At 42.6% G+C, this 24,061-nt stretch overlaps 2 protein-coding genes across 3 annotated transcripts in view; one reads left to right on the top strand and one right to left on the bottom strand.

Moving 5' to 3' along the window:
* Window positions 1–1,944: 1,944 nt before the first annotated feature.
* LOC135524524 (microtubule-associated proteins 1A/1B light chain 3B) lies at window positions 1,945–19,534 on the top strand. Its single transcript, XM_064952125.1, has 4 exons — window positions 1,945–2,197; window positions 12,165–12,220; window positions 17,535–17,641; window positions 17,789–19,534. The coding sequence occupies exons 1-4, from the start codon at window positions 2,158–2,160 to the stop codon at window positions 17,961–17,963; spliced, it is 378 nt and encodes a 125-aa protein (XP_064808197.1). The 5' UTR covers window positions 1,945–2,157; the 3' UTR covers window positions 17,964–19,534.
* LOC135524523 (zinc finger CCHC domain-containing protein 14-like) overlaps window positions 19,368–24,061 on the bottom strand; it is a 47,035-nt gene continuing 42,341 nt past the window's right edge. For both annotated transcript variants that reach the window (XM_064952123.1, XM_064952124.1), the window contains exon 13: window positions 19,368–22,433. In XM_064952123.1, coding sequence (XP_064808195.1) covers window positions 22,378–22,433 — 56 coding nt within the window. In that variant the 3' untranslated portion in view covers window positions 19,368–22,377. The remainder of the gene's footprint in view (window positions 22,434–24,061) is intronic.

Here is a 24,061-nt window from a genome sequence, read left to right as displayed (position 1 = left end):
TGAGGCCATGGCCCGATGAGTCCTAGGAGCAGGGTGTGAAGGTGGAAACACAAAAGTCTGAGGCTTTTTGGTAAAACACTGGAGTAAATCCTCAGTGGAAATGCACCTCAAGTCTCTTGAATTTCAGGGTGCAGCGCATGTTCTTTTTTGGCACATTGTAACCACAGCTGATCGCTTCAAAATGAGTGAAGACGGTGGAATGTGGTGCAAGACAAATATGCTCAAATTGAATTAAAGGTTTGAAGATGAAGGCTGGAAAGAGAGATCCCTGTTTTTTCTGACAACAAATAACTTCATGTCACTAATGCCATTCAGGCTGTGGTTTGGTCTTCAACCATTCAACCCGATGTGTCACGGCTCATTCACTCCCCCTCCTGGATTTAAAAGTAATAGACTACAGTAAGAAAATGGCAGAAGTGCTTATCCTACACAAATCCATGAGGGGAAATTAGTTTGATTATGTCCAGAAATAATCCCTACCTCCTAGGGACTTCCTAGGGCCCCTGGGAAGTTTGAAAATATTGTTTAGAACTATCCAGTTCCCTCAGGTGTGTACGGGCTAGTAGGGTTGTCTCTCTGTGGGACCCGTAGTCTCTGTCTCAAACTTAGTTTGGCTTGTCTAAATGACTAGCTTGCTTTAACGTCATATGGTATTTGTCCAATATACAACGGCTCAGGGCTATTTTACACACAACGCAATGCGGAGTGTCTGTTCACAGCCCTTAGCCATGGTATATTGGCCATATGTAACAAACCCCCAAGGTGCCTTATTGCTATTATAAACTGGTTACCAACGTAATTAGAGCAGTAAAAATATATGTTTTATCATGCCCGTGGTATATTGTCTGATATACCACGGCTGTCAGCCAATCAGCATTCAGGGCTCAAACCACCCAGTTTATAATTCACATTGCTTCCTATTCTATGGGCATAGCAATAATGTATACGTAAATATACATCAATGTGTTTGCAAACATTATCATCATCAACATAGTGTCATGTCTTTCCTCCTCTTTTCTATTTGCAAGGTGCAGAATGTCAGTCACCTATTATTTTATAGCCCATGAGCACGGCACAATAATGCACATTCCCTATGCTTGCTGATTAAGCTATGGGCAAACTTTTTGCAATTAGCTTCAAACAGCTGTCAAAACTATATTTTTTGTTATTGAAAATATATTTCACAGTGATTTAGATGGTACAATGATTCCCTTACCTAGTCAGTGCTTGTTTTCACACATAAACTTAAATTGAGCAAAAAGCGATTTCTACATTGGTCACTTAACCCGATTTCCACTAGATAAAACAGCCACAAAGTAAAAACAGCCTTCCCATTTTGACAACAGATGCTGTGCTCCCATGGGAGAAATCAATAGGTGAATATCACAGGGCAATCAGAACACTGGCTGGTAAGTAATACTGTGAAACATTCCACAATTACTGCAGATATATTATGGACACTTTTTTAAATTACAATGCTACAATTATTTTTTAAATCCCGTGTAACACATTTAAGCTTTCACTCTATTGAAACAACAAATAATAATTATGTTGTGTGAAATTGAGACAACAGGTTTGTCTATTTTGGACAATGGGTTTGTCTATCTGTGAGCAAACAAATATTGTAGTGACTCACTCACTGCTGAAGCTTATTTACTTATTTACTACTTTCATAACAGCCCTGTCTAAATAACAACTATTTTCTGTCTTTTGAAAAATGTGCATGAACATGTTTAACATATTACAGACCTTTTACATATTTCAATAAGACATTATAAGGGCTCCAACATGTTCCTAACAACTAATAACGCATTAGTTTAGTAAACCTTATCTACTTGTATCTGTAGGCCAAATTTGAGTCGAATTGTTCGTTAGCCAGGTTTTCAGATTATTCACTCCAGGCCTGAACCAGGGTAATCTCTCTCTCTCTCTCAATGACGTCAAGTATCAGCTGACTGGTTTGTTTTGCTGTAGACTCCGCAGCAGATAGCAAGGAAGGAGTCGAACGACATCAAAGGAGTAAAATAATTTGTTATTCTTACAAAAAATTGGTCTTGGATCGCCCAACAGTTTAAATCGCCTACGGTTGAAAATATATTTACCATTCTCACAGGCATCTTTTGCCTCATTTACGAAACAGTTTGACCTGCGTGAAATATGCCTTCAGAGAAGACATTCAAACAAAGGAGGACATTTGGTATGTACTAACACCACACATTTTAACATTGGAATCTGATTTTATAGATTGTCGTTATTTCAATTAGTAACTGTTCACATTTGATGGATCCTTATTTCGCAATGTCATCTTTTATGTGGAAAACAGATGGTTTCCCAATTGCCCCTAGTGTCTGAATAGTTCATCAGTTCAACTTCGACCAGACGCCAAAGGCAATAAACAGTATAGGTACAAATTTGGAAGATAATTAATTTGATATAATATAGGCCTACACTTGGCTTTTCAAAGCGACAAATTCGTGATAATTAAGTGTGGTGGTTGTATCTAGGCTAATAAAAAAGGTTATATCCTCAGTGGGTTATGTTATGCAATCCGAATAGACTGAGCAAATATTGGTGTTGTGTTTAGTTGGAAGGCTTTAGCCTACAATGTCTGTCTCTATAAAATGTATGTCAATGACAGCGAAACGATAATCGGATTCTGTTGAGCTCAATTTGTTTGGGAAAGGGATGTTTAAAAAAACAAACAAGTAGGCCACATAGGCCTATTGCTCTTCTCGAAATGCAGGGAAGTGCGCTGCAAAATTGGGGGATGGGATGGGACGGATTGTGGAGGTGAAAAGGGGGCCTTGTGGGAAGGGGCCAAAAACATGTCTATAGGCTAAGGCATTATATCATGTAGACCTAGATAACAAACCAAATATGGATTGTCGTGTTAATTTCGCTTTCTGTCAATAGGCCTTTATGTTCAATACAGTGTTGCGTCTGAGATGAGGTTCCTTGTTTAGGGTTGTGATGTGACTAGATGGAGTACAGCTACGACCGGACGTTAGTTTTCGTAGCAGGTTAGGAGAGCTTTTCAGCGAACCCTAACCCCTTTCTTAATCTTAACCTCCTCTACCTGTAATTTCATTTCTAGAGCAAATTAGTTGAAATTAAATACACCTAGAACTGAACTATTGCAATGTTACTTTTGATTATGTTTTGCATTCAGTATGATATGTTGTGATTTGTATTATGACTTGTGGGCAGAAAGACAGATTTTTACTTTTCAGTTACTGGCCCAATGCTCTCAAGTAGTCCAGTGGTCTAAGACACTGCCTCTCAATGCAAGAGGTCACTGCCTCTTTCGGTTCGAATCCATGTTGCATCACATCTGGCCGTGATTGGAATAGGGCGGTTCATAATTAGCTCAGGGTCGTAAGAATTTGTTCTTCACTGGCTTGCCTAGTTAACCGTTATAGCTAACCCTAACCCTTTAACTTAACTCCTTAACACTAACCCGGCCGACGCTAGCCAACGTCAGCAGGTAGCCTAATGGGGCGTCAAGTAACCAAAAGGTTGCTTGATCAAATCCCCGAGCTGACAAGGTAAAAATATGTTGTTCTGCCCCTGAACAATGCAGTTAACAAACTGTTCCTAGGTCGTCAGTTGAATAAGAATTTCTTCTTAACTGACTTGCCTAAAGGTTAAAACATTTTTTGTATTGTTTTCTTTTAATTAACTCCACCTAGCCAACGTTAGCCACCTAGCTAGAATTCGTAACTTATTACTGATTCATTTATTTATTTTTCCTTTATTTAAAGTTAGGGGTTGAGATCTTTTGGACCTGGGGCTTTCTTACCCAGACCTGATATGCATAAATACATTTTCTAAATATAGAAACCTGTTCCAAACGGACCCCAGGACAACTAGACTCATTCCGTATGGACCTGATTTGATCCAGACCCGGTCCAATCTGAGTGAGGAAAGCAACAGAAAAGTGCCTTTTTAAAGCTACTTTATTAAGTGGAGCTGATAATGCGCGAGACAAGGCAGAAAGGTGCCGCTCTAGCAAGTGGGGCCTACTCACAGCTATAGTAGACTAATAGCTGCCATAGCTAGGTTATTTATAAAAAATGATTAAGTAGTTCCTGTCTTGACTGCATCAAACCGGGAGAAGCTAGTTAAGCTAGCTAGCGTTATCTAGCTCGGCTAATTGAGGCTGCATGCGCTTTCACATCCTACAGTTAAAAATAACTCCATTCAGAATATTACCTAAATCGCAGCCTAACCATACCAAATATATCATACTAATTTGTGTGTCCCGGATTCACAGTAACTATGTTATGTCTAATCTGAGAACAGACTGGGTAAGAAGTGCACAATATCTGTTTTAGCTGTACTATCAGCCATAATTTCATGTTTTTGTAACTGGAACCTTAAACAACTATACAGAGCTCTACAACAGAAAAACACTTCTGGGTCAGTTTTTTTTTACTTACATCGCTCAAAACCACATTTTAGGGAGGTTATCCTCCACACTAGGAATGTGCTGACTTCACAGCATCACTCTCGTTCATGTGTTATCTGATAACATGGGCGGTACCCCATGTGGTGAAAAAAGTGATGTAAACAACGGCCAATGTTTACTTTATTAATTGTGGCTATGGCAGTCTATTACAAATCAGTCTGACAGTACTTTTGACAGTATTTTAATCAAATTGTATTTGTCACATGCGCCGAATACGGCAGGTGTAGGTAGACCTTACCATGAAATTATTACTTACAAGCCCTTATCCAACAATGCAGTTCAAGAAATGGATTTAAGAAAGTATTTTATAAATAAACTTAAGTTAAAAAAAATATAAATATATAAAATAAATAAAATAACACAAGAAAATTACATAACAATAGCGAGACCGGTACCCGAGTCAATGTGCGGGGATACAGGTTAGTCGAGGTAATTTGTAAAGTAACTATGCATAGAAAATAAACGGTGAGTAGCAGCAGTGTAAAAACAAAGGGAGGGGGGTGTCAATGTATATAGTCCGAGTGGCCATTTGATTAATTATTCAGCAGTCTTATGGCTTGAGGGTAGAAACTATTAAGCAGCCTTTTGTTCCAAGACATGGCTCCCCGGTGCAGCTTGCAGTGCGGTAGCAGAGAGAACAGTCTATGACTTGGGTGACTGGAGTCTGACAATTTTTTGGGGCCTTCCTGGATCCTGTGTCCTGGATATCAGGAAGCTTGGCCCCAGTGATGTACTGGGTCATACGCACTACCCTCTGTAGCGCCTTACGGTCAGACACCGAGCAGTTGCCATACCAGGCAGTGAGGCAACTGGTCAGGATGCTCTCGGTTGTGTAGCTGTAGAACTTTCTGAGGATCTGGGGACCCATGTAAAATCTTCTCATTTTCCTGAGGGGGAAAGGTGTTGTTGTGCCCTCTTCACAACTGTCTTGGTGAGTTTGGACCAGGATAGTTCTTTGGCGATGTGGACACCAAGGAACTTAACTCTCAACCCGCTCCACTTCAGCCCATCAATATTAATGGGGGCCTGTTCGGCCCTCCTTTTCCCATAGTCCACGATCAGCTCCTTTGTCATGCTCACCTTGAGGGAGAGGTTGTTGTCTTGGCACTACACTGCCAGTTCTCTGACCACCTCCCTATAGGCTGTCTTATCGGTGATCAGGCCTACCACCGTTGTGTCGTCAGCAAACTTAATGATGGTGTTGGAGTCGTGCTTGGCCAAGCAGTCTTGGGAATACAGGAGGGGACTAAGCATACACTCCTGAGTGGCCCCAGTGTTGTGAATCAGCGTGGCAGATGTATTGTTGCCTCCCTTACCACCTGGGGGCAGCACGTCAGTTAGTCCAGGATCCAGTTGCAGAGGGAGGTGTTTAGTCCGAGGGTCCTTAGCTTAGTGATGAGCTTTGTGGGCACTGGTGTTGAATGCTGAGCTGTAGTCAGGGAACAGCATTCTCACATAGGTGTTTCTTTTATCCAGGTGGGAAAGGGCAGTGTGGAGTTCGATTTGAGATTGTGTCATCTGTGGATCTGTTGGGGCGGTATGCGAATTGTGGTGGGTCTCGGGTTTCCGGCATGATGGTGTTGATGTGAGCCATGACCACCCTTTCAAAGCACTTCATGGCTACTGACGTGAGTGATACGGGGCTGTAATAATTTAGGCAGGTTAACTTTGCTTTCTTGGTCACAGGGACTATGGTGGTCTGTTTGAAACATGAAGGTATTACAGACTCAATCAGGGAGAGGTTGAAAATGTCAGTGAAGATACTTGCTAGGTTCGCGCATGCTTTGAATACACGTCGTGGTATCCGTCTGGCCCCGCGGCTTTGAATGTTGACCTGTTTAAAGGTCTTGCTCACATTGGCTACGGAGAGCGTGATCACACAGTCGTCCAGAACAGCTGGTGCTCTCATGCATGCTTCAGTGTTGCTTGCCTCGAAGTGAGCATAAAAGGCATTTAACTCATCTGGTAGGCTCGTGTCACTGGGCAGCTCGCTGCTGGGTTTCCCTTTTTGTAGTCAGTTTTTTCAAGCCCTGCCAGATCCAGTGTGGTAGGATTCAAAATTAGTCCTGTATTGACACTTTGCCTGTTTGGTTTGTCTGAGGACATGGCGGGATTTCTTACAAGCATCCGGATTAGTGTCCCCCTCGTTGAAAGCGGCAGCTCTAGCCTTTAGCTCTGTGCGGATGTTGCCTGTATTCCATGGCTTCTGGTTGGGATATGTATGTACGTTCACTGTGTGTGGTGTCAAGGTGGTCTAGAGTTTTTTTTCTCCCTCTGGTTGCACATGTGACATGCTGGTAGAAATGAGGTTAAAACGGATTTAAGTTTGTTGAGTGCGGTCTTAGTGCCAGCATCAGTTTGTGGTGGTAAATAGACTGCTATGTGTAATATAGATAGTGTGTTCTACAGTATATCATGTGATATTCTACCTCAGGCGAGCAATACCTCGAGACTTCTTTAATATTAGACATTGCACACCAGCAGTTATTGACAAATAGACACACACTCCCGCCCCTCGTCTTAGTAGACATACAGTGGGGAGAACAAGTATTTGATACACTGCAGATTCTGCAGGTTTTCCTACTTACAAAGCATGTATGTAATTTATCATAGGTACACTTCAACTGTGAGAGACGGAATCTAAAACAAAAATCCAGAAAATCACATTGTATGATTTTTAAGTAATTCATTTTAATTTTATTGCATAACATAAGTATTTGATCACCTACCAACCAGTAAGAATTCCGGCTCTCACAGACCTGTTAGTTTTTCTTTAAGAATCCCTCCTGTTCTCCACTCATTACCTGTATTAACTGCACCTGTTTGAACTCGTTACCTGTATAAGACACCTGTCCACACACTCAATCAAACAGACTCCAACCTCTCCACAATGGCCAAGACCAGAGAGCTGTGTAAGGACATCAGGGATAAAATTGTAGACCTGTACAAGCCTGGGATGGGCTACAGGACAATAGGCAAGCAGCTTGGTGAGAAGGCAACAACTGTTGGCGCAATTATTAGAAAATGGAAGAAGTTCAAGATGACGGTCAATCACCCTCGGTCTGGGGCTCCATGCAAGATCTCACCTCATTGGGCATCAATGATCATGAGGAAGGCGAGGGGTCAGCCCAGAACTACACGGCAGGACCTGGTCAATGACCTGAAGAGAGCTGGGACCACAGTCTCAAAGAAAACCATTAGTAACACACTACGCCGTCATGGATTAAAATCCTGCAGTGCACGCAAGGTCCCCCTGCTCAAGCCAGCGCATGTCCAGGCCCATCTGAAGTTTGCAAATGACCATCTGGATGATCCAGAGGAGGAATGGGAGAAGGTCATGTGGTCTGATTAGACAAAAATAGAGCTTTCTGGTCTAAACTCCACTCGCCGTGTTTGGAGGAAGAAGAAGGATGAGTACAACCCCAAGAACACCATCCCAACCGTGAAGCATGGAGGTGGAAACATCATTCTTTGGGGATGCTTTTCTGCAAAGGGGGCAGGATGACTGCACCATATTGAGGGGAGGATGGATGGGGCCATGTATCGCGAGATCTTGGCCAACAACCTCCTTCCCTCAGTAAGAGCATTGAAGATGGGTCATGGCTGGGTCTTCCAGCATGACAACGACCCGAAACACACAGCCAGGACAACTAAGGAGTGGCTCCGTAAGAAGCATCTCAAGGTCCTGGAGTGGCCTAGTCAGTCTCCAGACCTGAACCCAATAGAACATCTTTGGAGGGAGCTGAAAGTCCGTATTGCCCAGCGACAGCCCTGAAACCTGAAGGATCTGGAGAAGGTCTGTATGGAGGAGTGGGCCAAAATCCCTGCTGCAGTGTGTGCAAACCTGGTCAAGAACTACAGGAAACGTATGATCTCTGTAATTGCAAACAAAGCTTTCTGTACCAAAAATTAAGTTCTGCTTTTCTGATGTATCAAATACTTATGTCATGCAATAAAATGCTAAATTAATTACTTAAAAATCATACAATGTGATTTTATGGATTTTTGTTTTACATTCTGTCTCTCACAGTTGAAGTGTACCTATGATAAAACAATTACACACCTCTACATGCTTTGTAAGTAGGAAAACCTGCAAAATCGGCAGTGTGTCAAGTACCTGTTCTCCCCACTGTCGCTGATCTGTCCTGCCGATGAATGAAGAAGCCAGCCAGCTCTATATTATCTTTGTCGTCGTTTAACCATGTCATGGATAAACATAAAATATTACAGTTTTTTAAATCCCGTTGGTAGGATAGTCTTAATCGTAGATTTGCCAGTTTTTTTTAAAGTGGTTGCACGTTGGCCAATAATACGGAGGGTGGTGGTGGTTTACCTACTCGTCGGCAAATTTTAACAAAGCACCCCACCCTTCTCCCACTTTTTCTCCGTCTTTTCTACATGCGGATGACAGGAATTTGGGCCTTGTCTCGACAAAGCAGTATATCCTTCGCGTCTGACTCATTAAAGAAAAATCTTTGTACATTTTGAGGTGGGTAATCACTGTTCTGATGTCCAGAAGCTCTTTTTGGTCATAAGAGATGGAAGCAGCAACATTATGTACAAAATGAGTTTCAAACAATGCGGGAAAAAAATATATATGTAGGTTTGATCCCCAGTCTTTGATACCTAAAACCACTTAGATGTGCATGGTACTGGTTCCAACCGACATTTCCGCTTATGATTCGATCTGTCGTACAAAATGGCTCGCATTGAGCGAAAGCCATGGTTCCCACAGACACCGTAGCATTTCTTCTGTGCCTGTGTGAAGTGGAATGTGAAATTTGAAACCACTTGAATCTGGGATGTCCCTTCATAATATCTCATTTGCTCTTACGACTGTCCATCAACTCTTACCTCACAACTACTGACAATGCACATGCCTGCAATCGTTACATTGTAGCGCAGCTGTAGGGAGTGGTTTTTTTACCATGGTAGCTGGGCGATATGGCCAAAATATATCAGATGGTATTTTTCTATTTTTTTACGGAATGACTATTTGACAATATTTTATGTTTTTGATTAATAAAAATTATACATTTGCTTTGAGTAGTGCGTGACCCTAGGGTGGCAATACATATATATTCTAAATTATTTTTCCATTCTGATTGTTTTATACTGTTCAATTCAACTTCAACCTATTTCTGAATTTCCTGCACTCATTTGAGGAAATTTCCAAACTGCCACGATATGGCAAAAATACAAGGCCTTATTTTTAACCAAATGTTGCAATTGCGATTTAGATCAAAACACCTGGGTGAACTTTTGGAATCATGGAAATAGAATGTTTATTATAATTCTATAGTTTGAATATAAATAATAGTAGGCACTTTGAATACAGTGTTTGACATGACAACGAATGAATGCCATGGACGAGTTATTGGGCGACAGGGTAGGAAACAAATTGATGTTCAGTGTTTCCTTGGGGACCCTATAATCTTTGGTTACATGACATCTTTATTCATATAGCCAACATATTCATGCTTCTCCTATTCCTCTTTGATTTAGAAGACACTGTTGTACAAACAACATGCGGATTTAAGCCTCCACCAGTACTGGTATCAGGCTGCATTAGCTAGCTACGTTTGCTCTGACTCCGTACTTTTATTAGCTAGCCAGCTGACTAGCGATTAGCATTAGTGGCTAACACGGTTTAGCTTAACTTGCTAAGAAAATAAACTAGCTGTTTGCAGATGGAAGAAACACAAACTAATATTGTAGGTATAGAACGCTTGTGGATTTACATTAAGATCAAAGTGTATACAACATCGTTGTCATCAACATTGTTGCATGTGCTGCATTGACCATGCAGACTGAACGAAAGTATCTCGTGGTCAAGCAACAACAAATGCACCCCTTGAGTGACGGGGTGGGACTAGGTCTGTGGAAAGCGGCATGGAGAGAGGGATGATTTAAGTAGCTGAGTAAACTATAAAAATGGATATTACATACGGCATATCACATTTAACAAACCAAACATTTAAAATACCGTTACAGAAGGTAAAGTAAAAACCCAAACCGGTCCGTGCATAAATTCCGGTATATAGTAAAATACGGTATACCGCCCAGCCCTACAGTAACACGTTCAATTATCGATTTATAGCCATTGATCTAAAATATTTCATATATATATATATATATATATATATATATATAAAAAAAAATACATTGTTTGTCCTAGACACATAAGATTAATATGAGGCGAGTTCCTAACGAGTTCAGGAAGACAAGCAAGAACTGAGACGTTCACAGCCATGCTGGCAGACGTTTTGATCAAGAGAGACCTCTAGAAAATATGTACATTTTCTCTAACACTAAACATATAAATATGTATTTAACAGTGGAAATGACTTATATACTTTCTAAATATAGCATAATCAAATTATGAAACGACTAACTATAAGATTTCACCTTCCTTATAAGCCTTATTCATACAGTTTTGTTGAATATGGAATACATCATAAAATATTTAATTTCCAAATGTTAAAAAAAGTGTACTTGAGCTTGTGTCCTCAAAAGTGACTACATCTCAACAATTTATAACAATTTTTGCCAGAAAGGTGAGATTTTAACCTTTCTTTGAGTATGCAGCATTATGGCCCTCTCATGATAAATAATTACTTTTGGGGATTACGTAGATGACATTTCATTACATTTAACTGGTAAAATTCACTTCAATCAGTGTAGATGAAAGGGAGGAGATGGGTTAAAGAAAGAGTTTTAAGCCTTGAGTGAATGGGCAAGACAAAATATTTCAGTGCCTTTGAACAGGGTATGGTGGTAGGTGCCAGGCGAACCGGTTTGAGTGTGTCAAGAACTGCAACACTGCTGGGGTTTTCACTCTCAACAGTGTGTATCAAGAATTGTCCACCACCCAAAGGACATCCAGCTAACTTGACACAACTGTGGGAAGCATTGGAGTCAACAATGGACAAGCATCCATGTGGAGCATTTTGAACACCTTGTAGAGTCCATGCCCTGAAGAATTGAGGCTGTTCTGAGGGCAATAGGGGGTCCAACTCAATATTATGAAGGTGTTCCTATTGTTTGTACACTCAGTGTAGGTCTAGATATAGTAAAGGCTGTTTTTAAGCCTTCGGCCTTTATATAATCATATGAATGAATTTATATACAACATTCAACTATAAAATACTCCTTTGAGAAAACAATTTGTCTGAACTGTCTCTAAGTCTATTGTATTTACTTAAGAGCAAAGTTAATTATTATTCCTGTAAAAATCTCTCTTGTGTATTTCTGGATAGAATTGCCTAAATATGAACATTTTAGTGGAGCAATTGGGATCAAGAGGTTCATCCACTTGTGGTGTTGTTTCTTCTGTCCATCAGTCAAAACTGACCCAGGGTTTGTGTGTAAACAAAGGGGCCCAAGGCGTTATCTGGTGCCATGGAAACCGTTGTTTTGGCCTTGTTGCAAATGGCCACCGAGTTGCAAAGTTCAGCAGGATGGGATTAGTTTAGAAAATATTATGTTCACTTGCTGTTTCATTTATAGTCTGAGTTGATTCATTACCTGGTTTGCTGCGCTAATTGGTTTGTCTATAACCATAGGGGGTTTGAGATAAATGGGCAACATGTATTTTTCCTTTGAGTTACCTGTGTGAAAGGCACATGGGATATAGAACAGATAGTCTGATAGTTGTTTTGTCATCTCACCTGTTCTCTCTTCCTTGTGTCCACAGAGCAGAGAGTAGATGATGTACGACTTATCCGAGAGCAGCACCCCAACAAGATTCCGGTTAGTATCAGATCTATTACCACCACAACTATGCAAAGATATAATATACTTAAGCGATAAGGCATGAGGGGGTGTGGTGTATGGCCAATATACCACGGCTAAGGGCTGTTCTTATGTACGACGCAACGCGGAGTGCCCAGATACAGCTATTACCACAAACCCCAGAGGTTCCTTATTGCTATTATAAACTGGTTACCAACTTAATTAGAGCAGTAAAAATACATGTTTTGTCGTGGTATATGGTCTGATATACCACGGTTGACAGCCAATCAGGATTCAGGGCTCGAACCACCCAGTTTATAAATTGTGATAGAGAGTATTCCTAAATACAGACCCATCCAATGCTTTCCTCAACGGAGGTTATCCTTCCTAACAGATATTCTCAATACCTACCACCGTAGCATACTCCTGGGCTACAATTACCCGGACCCACGACCGGTCTATCGATGTCACCGCATGAAGAGGAATAAACAGACTCACCCCATCGCGACGTCCCCCAAAGGCTAACTCTCTAGCCCTTGCTATCCCCTGGCTTGCTATTTCGGCCTGCTAACTGCTACCTTGTTTAGCCCCGGCCTACTAACTGTTAGCTTGTTAGCACAGGCCTGCTAACCCGTCTGAATCGCCTCGTCCCAAACACTCACTGGACCCATATTTACTCTTTATCTCTTTCCGATTTTTTATTTGTTTATACCTTCCGGTAACCTGCCTCACCCAATGTGATACGGAATCGCTATTATTGTTAATTTTTAGAACACACTCAAGAACCTCCAGAAGCTAACTAGCTACAAGCTATTTAGTCATTGTTAGTTTTTTTTTAACCTGGATAACACTCACTAATCCAGCTTCCCTGCCCCCTGGACACTGATCACCTGGCTACATAGCTGATGCACGCTGGACTGTCCATTAATCACGGTACCTCATTCTGCTTGTTTATGTTTTATCTGTCGGCCCCGTTGCCTAGTCAACGCCATTTTACCTGCTGTTGTTGTGCTAGCTGATTAGCTGTTGTTGTCTCACCTACTGTTTAAGCTAGCTTTCCTAATTCAACACCTGTGATTACTGTATGCCTCGCTGTATGTCTCTCTCAAATGTCAATATGCCTTGTATACTGTTGTTCAGGTTAGTTATCATTGTTTTAGTTCACAATGGAGCCCCTAGTTCCACTCTTCATACCCCTGATACCTCCTTTGTCCCACCTCCCACACATGCGGTGACCTCACCCATTACAACTAGCATGTCCAGAGATACAACCTCTCTTATCATCACCCAGTGCCTGGGCTTACCTCCGCTGTACCCGCACCCCACCATACCCCTGTCTGCGCATTATGCCCTGAATATATTCTACCATGCCCAGAAACCTGCTCCTCTTATTCTCTGTCCCCAATGCTCTAGGCGACCAGTTTTGATAGCCTTTAGCCGCACCCTCATACTACTCCTTCTCTGTTCCGCGGGTGATGTGGAGGTAAACCCAGGCCCTGCATGTCCACAGGCACCCTCATTTGTTGACTTCTGTGATCGAAAAAGCCTTGGTTTCATGCATGTCAACATCAGAAGCCTCCTCCCTAAGTTTGTTTTACTCACCGCTTTAGCACACTCTGCTAACCCTGATGTCCTTGCCGTGTCTGAGTCCTGGCTCAGGAAGGCCACCAAAAATTCTGAGATTTCCATACCCAACTATAACATCTTCCGTCAAGATAGAACTGCCAAAGGGGGAGGAGTTGCAGTCTACTGCAGAGATAGCCTGCAAAGTAATGTCATACTTTCCAGGTCCATACCCAAACAGTTCGAACTACTAATTCTGAAAATTACTCTCTCCAGAAATAAGTCGCTCACTGTTGCCGCCTGCTACCGACCCCCCTCAGCTCCCAGCTGTGCCCTGGACACCATTTGTGAATTGATTGCCCCCCATCTAGCTTCAGAGTTTGTTCTGTTAGGTGACCTAAACTGGGATATGCTTAACGCCCCGGCAGTCCTACAATCTAAGCTAGATGCCCTCAATCTCACACAAATCATCAAGGAACCCACCAGGTACAACCCTAACTCTGTAAGCAAGGGCACCCTCATAGACGTCATCCTGACCTACTGGCCCTCCAAATACACCTCCGCTGTCTTCAATCAGGATCTCAGCGACCACTGCCTCATTGCCTGTATCCGCTACGGAGCCGCAGTCAAACGACCACCCCTCATCACTGTCAAACGCTCCCTAAAACACTTCTGTGAGCAGGCCTTTCTAATTGAACTGGCCCGGGTACCCTGGAAGGACATTGTCCTCATCCCGTCAGTTGAGGATGCCTGGTCATTCTTTAAGAGTAACTTCCTCACCATTTTAGATAAGCATGCTCCGTTCAAAAAATGCAGAACTAAGAACAGATATAGCCCTTGGTTCACTCCAGACCTGACTGCCCTCGACCAGCACAAAAACATCCTGTGGCGGACTGCAATAGCATCGAACAGTCCCCGCGATATGCAACTGTTCAGGGAAGTCCGGAACCAATACACGCAGTCAGTCAGGAAAGCTAAGGCCAGCTTCTTCAGGCAGAAGTTTGCATCCTGTAGCTCCAACTCCAAAAAGTTCTGGGACACTGTGAAGTCCATGGAGAACAAGAGCACCTCCTCCCAGCTGCCCACTGCACTGAGGCTAGGGAACACGGTCACCACCGAGAAATCCATGATTATTGAAAACTTCAACAAGCATTTCTCAACGGCTGGCCATGCCTTCCGCCTGGCTACTCCAACCTCGACCAACAGCTCCGGCCCCCCGCAGCTCCTCGCCCAAGCCTCTCCAGGTTCTCCTTTACCCAAATCCAGATAGCAGATGTTCTGAAAGAGCTGCAAAACCTGGACCCGTATAAATCAGCTGGGCTTGACAATCTGGACCCTCTATTTCTGAAACTATCCGCCGCCATTGTCACAACCCCTATTACCAGCCTGTTCAACCTCTCTTTCATATCGTCTGAGATCCCCAAGGATTGGAAAGCTGCCGCAGTCATCCCCCTCTTCAAAGGGGAGACACCCTGGACCCAAACTGTTACAGACCTATATCCATTCTGCCTTGCCTATCTAAGGTCTTCGAAAGCCAAGTCAACAAACAGGTCACTGACCATCTCGAATCCCACCGTACCTTCTCCGCTATGCAATCTGGTTTCCGAGCCGGTCACGGGTGCACCTCAGCCACACTCAAGGTACTAAACGACATCATAACCGCCATCGATAAAAGACAGTACTGTGCAGCCGTCTTCATCGACCTTGCCAAGGCTTTCGACTCTGTCAATCACCATATTCTTATCGGCAGACTCAGTAGCCTCGGTTTTTCGGATGACTGCATTGCCTGGTTCACCAATTACTTTGCAGACAGAGTTCAGTGTGTCAAATCGGAGGGCATGCTGTCCGGTCCTCTGGCAGTCTCTATGGGGGTGCCACAGGGTTCAATTCTCGGGCCGACTCTTTTCTCTGTATATATCAATGATGTTGCTCTTGCTGCGGGCGATTCCCTGATCCACCTCTACGCAGACGACACCATTCTATATACTTTCGGCCCGTCATTGGACACTGTGCTATCTAACCTCCAAACGAGCTTCAATGCCATACAACACTCCTTCCGTGGCCTCCAACTGCTCTTAAACGCTAGTAAAACCAAATGCATGCTTTTCAACCGATCGCTGCCTGCACCCGCTTGCCCGACTAGCATCACCACACTGGATGGTTCCGACCTTGAATATGTGGACACCTATAAGTACCTAGGTGTCTGGCTAGACTGCAAACTCTCCTTCCAGACCCATATCAAACATCTCCAATCGAAAATCAAATCAAGAGTCGGCTTTCTATTCCGTAACAAAGCCTCCTTCACTCACGCTGCCAAGCTTACCCTAGTAAAACTGACTATCCTACCGATCCTCGACTTCGGCGATGTCATCTACAAAATTGCTTCCAACACTCTTCTCAGCAAACTGGATGCAGTTTATCACAGTGCCATCCGTTTTGTCACTAAAGCACCTTATACTACCCACCACTGCGACTTGTATGCTCTAGTTGGCTGGCCCTCGCTACATATTCGTCGCAAGACCCACTGGCTCCAGGTCGTCTACAAGGCCATGCTAGGTAAAGCTCCGCCTTTTCTCAGTTCACTGGTCACGATGGCAACACCCATCCGTAGCACGCGCTCCAGCAGGTGTATCTCACTGATCATCCCTAAAGCCAACACCTCATTCGGCCGCCTTTCGTTCCAATACTCTGCTGCCTGTGACTGGAACGAATTGCAAAAATCGCTGAAGTTGGAGACCTTTATCTCCCTCACCAACTTCAAACATCAGCTATCTGAGCAGCTAACCGATCGCTGCAGCTGTACATAATCTATTGGTAAATAGCCCACCCATTTTCACCTACCTCATCCCCACAGTTTTTATTTATTTACTTTTCTGCTCTTTTGCACACCAATATCTCTACCTGTACATGATCATTTATCAATCCAGTGTTAATCTGCAATATTGTAATTATTCGCCTACCTCCTCATGCCTTTTGCACACATTGTATATAGACTCCCCTTTTTTTCTACTGTGTTATTGACTTGTTAATTGTTTACTCCATGTGTAACTCTGTGTTGTCTGTTCACACTGCTATGCTTTATCTTGGCCAGGTCGCAGTTGTAAATGAGAACTTGTTCTCAACTAGCCTACCTGGTTAAATAAAGGTGAAATAAAAAATTTAAAAAAAAAAGAAGGGTATGGAACCGTCTCGGTGTCAGGACCCAAACAGATCACATATCAGATTGAATATCTCTCTAACCTTCCATCTGCTGCCTCTCTCCTCCACACACACACTCTGACTGACTGAAAGGGCCTCAGTTACAGTACATGACCACTTCCGGATCCTTACCATTGTCTGTCCAGGTTACTCAATCCTGAGTAATGCCCCTCCCCCTCTGACACTAGCTGCGTCTTGGTATTATCCCCCCCCCCCCCCTCTGACTGACACTAGCTGTGTCTTGGTCATAGAAATATAATAAATGGAACGGGCGTCCCCATTCAAGTCAATGATGGCTGTCATTGCGATGAGCAAAGCTGGAAATGAAAGCAGGAAGTGTACCCATCAATATGTGCTGTGATTTGTTGACTCAACTGACATTACAAAAAATACATTACAATACTAGGCAGCCATTGCGGGTGTACACCTGAGTTTACCAGTCAAATCGCCAGGGTTAGAGGTTCTGGAGACCATTCTATTTCTATGGTCTTGGTAATGTGACTCCTTCTAGCATGGTGTGCTGTGGGGACAGTGAGCTCTATAACAAGATGTTTCCTCTGCTTCCTTTAAGGTCATCATTGAGAGATACAAGGGAGAGAAGCAGCTGCCCATCCTGGATAAAACCAAGTTCCTGGTTCCTGACCATGTCAACATGAGTGAACTGATCAAAATCATCAGGTGCTCTTTCATGATGTGACGTTAGCTTCGACCTTCTCTGTATTTACTTACATCAATTTATCAGGCACTCACTACAGCAAATGTACTTCTACCAATGTGTGGATCTGATGTGCTGAACTATTTGTCCATGTATCTTTGTCCCACCAGGAGGCGCCTCCAGCTGAACTCCAACCAGGCCTTCTTCCTGCTGGTGAACGGCCACAGCATGGTGTCCGTGTCGGCAGCCATCGCTGAGGTATACGAGCGCGAGAAGGACGATGATGGCTTCCTCTACATGGTGTACGCCTCGCAGGAGACCTTCGGAACCATTGCCCCCCAGTAACAGCCTCCCACCACCACGCCAGCACTCGGACATTGATACTATCTACCACCCCCCCTACCTGATCCTTCGTTCCTAAATACAGACCTATCCCCCTGCCTTCCCTCCAACCCATGCTTGCTTTACAACCTTAGACAAAACCATAGGAACCAGCCGACCTCTTCTCCCATGCGCTAAAGGGCCCCTTATAGTTATTAAAAGCCCTATCCTGCACCTTCTCATACTCTGCCCCTTACCCATACATTCAGCCATGTGTTTAGGGAAAGGGATTAAATCGTTTTTTTTGTATAGGATGGATTAGTATAGCAGAGATGATTGCCAGTTCAGCTTGAGTTCGCTCGCACAAGTTTCAAACATTTTCCATGTTAAATCCCTGCTTGAGTCCATCACGGTTGAGTTCAGATACAGCAAACCCCATCTTTTCTTTTCCACTGGTTGGGTTTGCTGAACTTGAATGAGCTCAGTCTTTTGGATGAAGCTTCAATCACAACAGCTGCTGAGGAATTTTGTAACAGTTTAGTTGAATCCAGTTTGACTGACATGGGACATTACTGCCACAACATGTGTCATCATGTGGTAAAGTCTCCTGTGATGGGTGACTTAGGCCAATAGTCTTAACCGCTGTGACAAAATTACTGTTTCTATTTCCTTTTTAGTCTTTACTTTGGCCAATTCTAGGCAAACTCTTGTTTTTAAGGCTTACATGTTAATGTGTGTTCAGTTTAGCATTCACCTCCCCGTCTTTATAATGGTTATGGGTTCAGCGATAAGTACAATTTTCTCCTTAATGAAAACGTAGGTCCTTTTTCCCTGCCTTTGTAGTCAATGTCTCCACATAGAAGAGATGTGAGGGACTCTTGTTTAAAAAAAATATATAATAATTTAGATGCTATGCTACCGAAAACCTGCTTTGATGATTGTAATAAGAGATTTGCCTCTGTGTATACAGATATTGGACAAATGAAAGGAATAATAAACTGACCTTGGACTCTATGATAGGACATGATGATGGAATTGCACGTGTGTTGAAAGGGTCAGGGTTGGTGGCCAGTTAGGACTGGGCGGGCATCATAGGCTGAGTCTGTCCATCTCTTCCCCCCCCCCCCCCAGACCTGCCCTAGGGCTCCGGAAAGAGCTCATCTCTGGGTGGCATCACACTTTTAGAATATTCAATTTGTTTAATAGAGGGTTATTTACGCCTTTATAATGTGTGCTGACTTGTGTCCTCTTCCCTTTTGCTGTCCTCTTCCCTCTCGCTGTCCTCAACTGTTTAAAATGTTAGATGCCTTTTTATGTTAGCATTTTTGGCAGTTCATCTTTATTATGTTTTCATTCAATGTGATTTTGCTTCGTTGTACAAATGTCCATATGCTATACTTGTGCATAATGAATAGAATGATTCTATGATCAGTTTGATTGATGGTTTAATAACAGAGGAATGGTACAGTTATCAACCCAATGTTCCTCTGCATTCTCCTGTGTTTGCCACTCATTCTTCATATTTACAGCAGTATTACAACCTTTTCTTGTATTTATGTTGGTATTTTATGAATAAAAAAAACAAATGTAAACGATGTAAAAGTTTCTGTGGTGTGTTCCCCATCTAGAACACCTATGCTGGTATTAGACACTGTGTTGCCAATGAAATCAGAAAACAAAATGCTTTTTACAATGTTTTTCATGCAGTATATAAAACAGGTAAATCTTGAAACACAATACACCATACGATACAAAAATCTGACATTAAAAAAAATAAAACAGAATCTGCCCTTCGTTCAAATCTGCTTCACAATGATACCAAATGTTTTAAAACACCTTTTAAATCAAACAACATGCATAGCTATTGACTAAAAAAATTGCTACGTTACAGTCAAATAATACCAGCTAATTAGATGTCATTATATGTTTGACAAGAATCTCATTGGAACCAAGTAAGCTGAAACCGTTCCAGAAGCAAAAATGCAGTATCATTTTATTATGGCCATACATTTTCTTTAGTAAATGATTGTACCATTCAGGGTTGCTAAGGCATCTAGGATGCACAGCTTTGTGCAGAAACGTGATTTCCCATGGTCAATAATTTCACTATTTCATTTTAATGATATAAAGACATGATTATAAATCTAATTGGTTTGCACAATGTTTGCAGCATGAACCTGGGTGTATTAACTAAACACAATGTTACAGAACAGTGTAAAAACAAATGAACCACCAGAGAATCATGTTTGCTCTGCAGCCATAATGTGCCTACTGTAAACTCTCTTACTCCCATGAGACCTAGACCATAAACAGCATGGATGTGGTCAAAACATTTTTGACAACAGTCCCTGACATGCAATACTGTACAGATAGTCAAGATACAGTCCTGGATTGTCCTATAATTCCTTGATCTTCAGTGACCACTTCCTGATCCTTCCCTACAAATATCACATCCACCAGAATGGAACTCCAAGTGGATCCTGATTTTGTCGAAGTCTTGACTATCTATTAGAAGCAATAGGTGCAAGTGTTTATTGGTACATATGATCATTATCAAAGAAATGTCCCTTATGACTGAATTGTGTCCTCCATACCTGGCTAGGGACACTCCAGTGCAACACAACAAACCTATAATAACTTGTCCATCCTTGAGGACCACTGTCCACATGTTACACTCACATCCAATGGCCTGGGACCAGCCAGTCTCATAAAAGTGCTTCACATGCCACACCGTGGTGGCAACTTAAGGAGACATTCACTGACACATTCAATATCTAATCTTTCTCAAAAAGGATCCTCTTACATTTTACCACCACCCATTTTGGGTGGTGATTATAACAATTAGACTGCTCCAACTTCTAAACTTCTAAATGATTAAACAAGTTTGGAATCATTTCCAGGCAGTTCGGCACAAAACAAAATCAATGGCACATCTTAGTATTGCTGGCACCATCTGTTTCTTTTCATCATTAATACCTGCACTGTACAGGGCTAAGTACCCACAGTGAATGATTTGTTGAATAAAGCACTTGTTTGTTTCACTTCCTCTTCCCCTGTGCTGTCTGGCAACACAAAGGGAAATGACAGAAGTACTTCCTTGTTTCCTCAGAGACATGCTTTGTTCCAGAGGAGGAAGATTTGGCAGACAGTCAGTCAATGTGCATTATTTGGCAGTCATCTTATGTCTTTACATTCACACTTCATCATCCTCTCAGAAATACATCCAACTTTCTTCTCCAGAGCAATTTAAAAGGCCATCTTGTCTTAGAACAGTACATGACTTGTTTTGAAAGGGTTGGGTCTGGCTACAGAACTGAGTGACACTGAGGTGTGACCTGAGTAGCGTGAGGAGTTTTGTCATATTTTTATTTTTTCCTTTGACCAAAATCATCTGTTATAGATGGACTGGAACTAATACAAATCTGTTGTTCTGCCCCTGAACAAGGCAGTTAACCCACTATTCCTAGGCCGTCATTGAAAACAAGAATTGGTTCATAACTGACTTGCCTAGTTAAATAAAGGTAAAAAATATGTATTTAAAAAAATCAAAAATAGCACCCTCCAAATTGACTCTATAATTTCACTTTCTTCATGGTCTCAAGCAAGAATCGAAGTTGAGTTGAGTGGCCACCATTCACCAGCCGACTATCAAAACTGTGACTGGTGTTCAAAGAGTCACGTCAATACATTTACATTTACATTTAAGTCATTTAGCAGACGCTCTTATCCAGAGCGACTTACAAATTGGTGAATTCACCTTCTGACATCCAGTGGAACAGCCACTTTACAATAGTGCATCTAAATCATTTAAGGGGGGGTGAGAAGGATTACTTTATCCTATCCTAGGTATTCCTTGAAGAGGTGGGGTTTCAGGTGTCTCCGGAAGGTGGTGATTGACTCCGCTGTCCTGGCGTCGTGAGGGAGTTTGTTCCACCATTGGGGGGCCAGAGCAGCGAACAGTTTTGACTGGGCTGAGCGGGAACTGTACTTCCTCAGTGGTAGGGAGGCGAGCAGGCCAGAGGTGGATGAACGCAGTGCCCTTGTTTGGGTGTAGGGCCTGATCAGAGCCTGGAGGTACTGCGGTGCCGTTCCCCTCACAGCTCCGTAGGCAAGCACCATGGTCTTGTAGCGGATGCGAGCTTCAACTGGAAGCCAGTGGAGAGAGCGGAGGAGCGGGGTGACGTGAGAGAACTTGGGAAGGTTGAACACCAGACGGGCTGCGGCGTTCTGGATGAGTTGTAGGGGTTTAATGGCACAGGCAGGGAGCCCAGCCAACAGCGAGTTGCAGTAATCCAGACGGGAGATGACAAGTGCCTGGATTAGGACCTGCGCCGCTTCCTGTGTGAGGCAGGGTCGTACTCTGCAATGAAAGGAGCTCCTCCAATCTGAGGAACATAAGGTGCTGATGTGCGCAGGTGTGAGATCACAGGAGTTTTTCTTAGTCCCCTGAGTCCTGGCTGTCTGATTTAGGAGCATACTTCAGCCGAAATGTGCCTGAAAAACAAAATACCAATTACGGTCAATATGTCAAGTTCCCTAAGAGGTTTCTGTAGATATAAAAAATATACAGTACCAGTAAAACGTTCGGACACACCTACTCATTCAAGGGTTTTTCACTATTTTCTACATTGTAGAATAATAGTGAAGACATCAAAACAATTAAATAACACATACGGAATCATGTAGTAACCAAAAACGTGTTAAACATATATAAAAATATATTTTATATTTGAGATTCTTCGAAGTACCACCCTTTGCCTTGATGACAGCTCTGGCATTCTCTCAACCAGCTTTATGAGATAGTCACCTGGAATTCATTTCAATTAACAGGTGTGCCTTGTTAAAAGTTTAATTTGTGGAATTTCTTTCCTTCTTAATGTGTTTGACCCAATCAGTTGTGTGGTGAAAAGGTAGGGGTGGTATACAGAAGACAGCCCTGTTTGGTAAAAGAGCAAGTCCATATTACGGCAAGAACAGCTCAAATAAGCAAAGAGAAGCGACAGTCCATCATTACTTTAAGAAATGAAGGTCAGTCAATCTGGAAATTTCAAGAACTTTGAAAGTTTCTTCAAGTGCAGTCGCAAAAAACATCAAGCGCTATGATGAAACTGGCTCTCATGAGGACCACCACAGGAAAGGAAGACCGAGAATTACCTCTGCTGCAGAGGATACGTTCATTCGAGTTACCAGCCTCAGATTGCAGTCCAAATAAATGTTTCACAGAGTTCAAGTAACAGACACATCTCAACATCAACTGTTCAGAGGAGACTGTGTGAATCAAGTTATTCATGGTCGAATTGCTGCAAAGAAACCACTACTAAATGACAGCAATAAGAAGAAGAAACTTGCTTGGGCCAAGAAACACAAGCAATGGACATTAGACCGGTGGAAATATGTTCTTTTGTCCGATGAGTCCAAATTTGAGATTTTTGGTTCTAACCACCGTGTCTTTGTTAGACGCAGAGTAGGTGAACGGATGATCTCTGCATGTGTGGTTCCCACCGTGAAGCATGGAGGAGGTGTGATGGTGTGGGGGTGCTTTGCTGGTGACATTGTCTGTGATTTATTTAGAATTCAAGGCGCACTTAACCAGCACGGCTACCACAGCATTCTGCAGCAATACACCATCCCAACTGGTGACCCAAAACACACCTCAAGGCTGTGTAAGGGCTATTTGACCAAGAAGGAGAGTGATGGAGTGCTGCATCAGATGACCTGGCCTCCACAATCAACCGACCTAAACCCTATTGAGATGGTTTGGGATGAGTTGGACCGCAGAGCGAAGGACAAGCAGCCAACAAGTGCCCGGCATACAGTGCCTTGCGAAAGTATTCGGCCCCCTTGAACTTTGCGACCTTTTGCCACATTTCAGGCTTCAAACATAAAGATATAAAACTGTATTTTTTTTGTGAAGAATCAACAACAAGTGGGACACAATCATGAAGTGGAACGACATTTATTGGATATTTCAAACTTTTTTAACAAATCAAAAACTGAAAAATTGGGCGTGCAAAATTATTCAGCCCCTTTACTTTCAGTGCAGCAAACTCTCTCCAGAAGTTCAGTGAGGATCTCTGAATGATCCAATGTTGACCTAAATGACTAATGATGATAAATACAAT

This window comes from Oncorhynchus masou, chromosome 31 (assembly GCF_036934945.1).
Source record: "Oncorhynchus masou masou isolate Uvic2021 chromosome 31, UVic_Omas_1.1, whole genome shotgun sequence".
Taxonomy (NCBI): domain Eukaryota; kingdom Metazoa; phylum Chordata; class Actinopteri; order Salmoniformes; family Salmonidae; genus Oncorhynchus; species Oncorhynchus masou.
This window is presented reverse-complemented; position numbering and strand designations above follow the sequence as displayed.

Coding starts and splice junctions, on each gene's coding strand:
- LOC135524524 (XM_064952125.1), top strand. CDS start 2,158: ATGCCTTCAGAGAAGACATTCAAACAAAGGAGGACATTTG. Junction 2,198..12,164: donor CAAACAAAGGAGGACATTTG/GTATGTACTAAC, acceptor TTGTGTCCACAG/AGCAGAGAGTAGATGATGTA. Junction 12,221..17,534: donor AGCACCCCAACAAGATTCCG/GTTAGTATCAGA, acceptor GCTTCCTTTAAG/GTCATCATTGAGAGATACAA.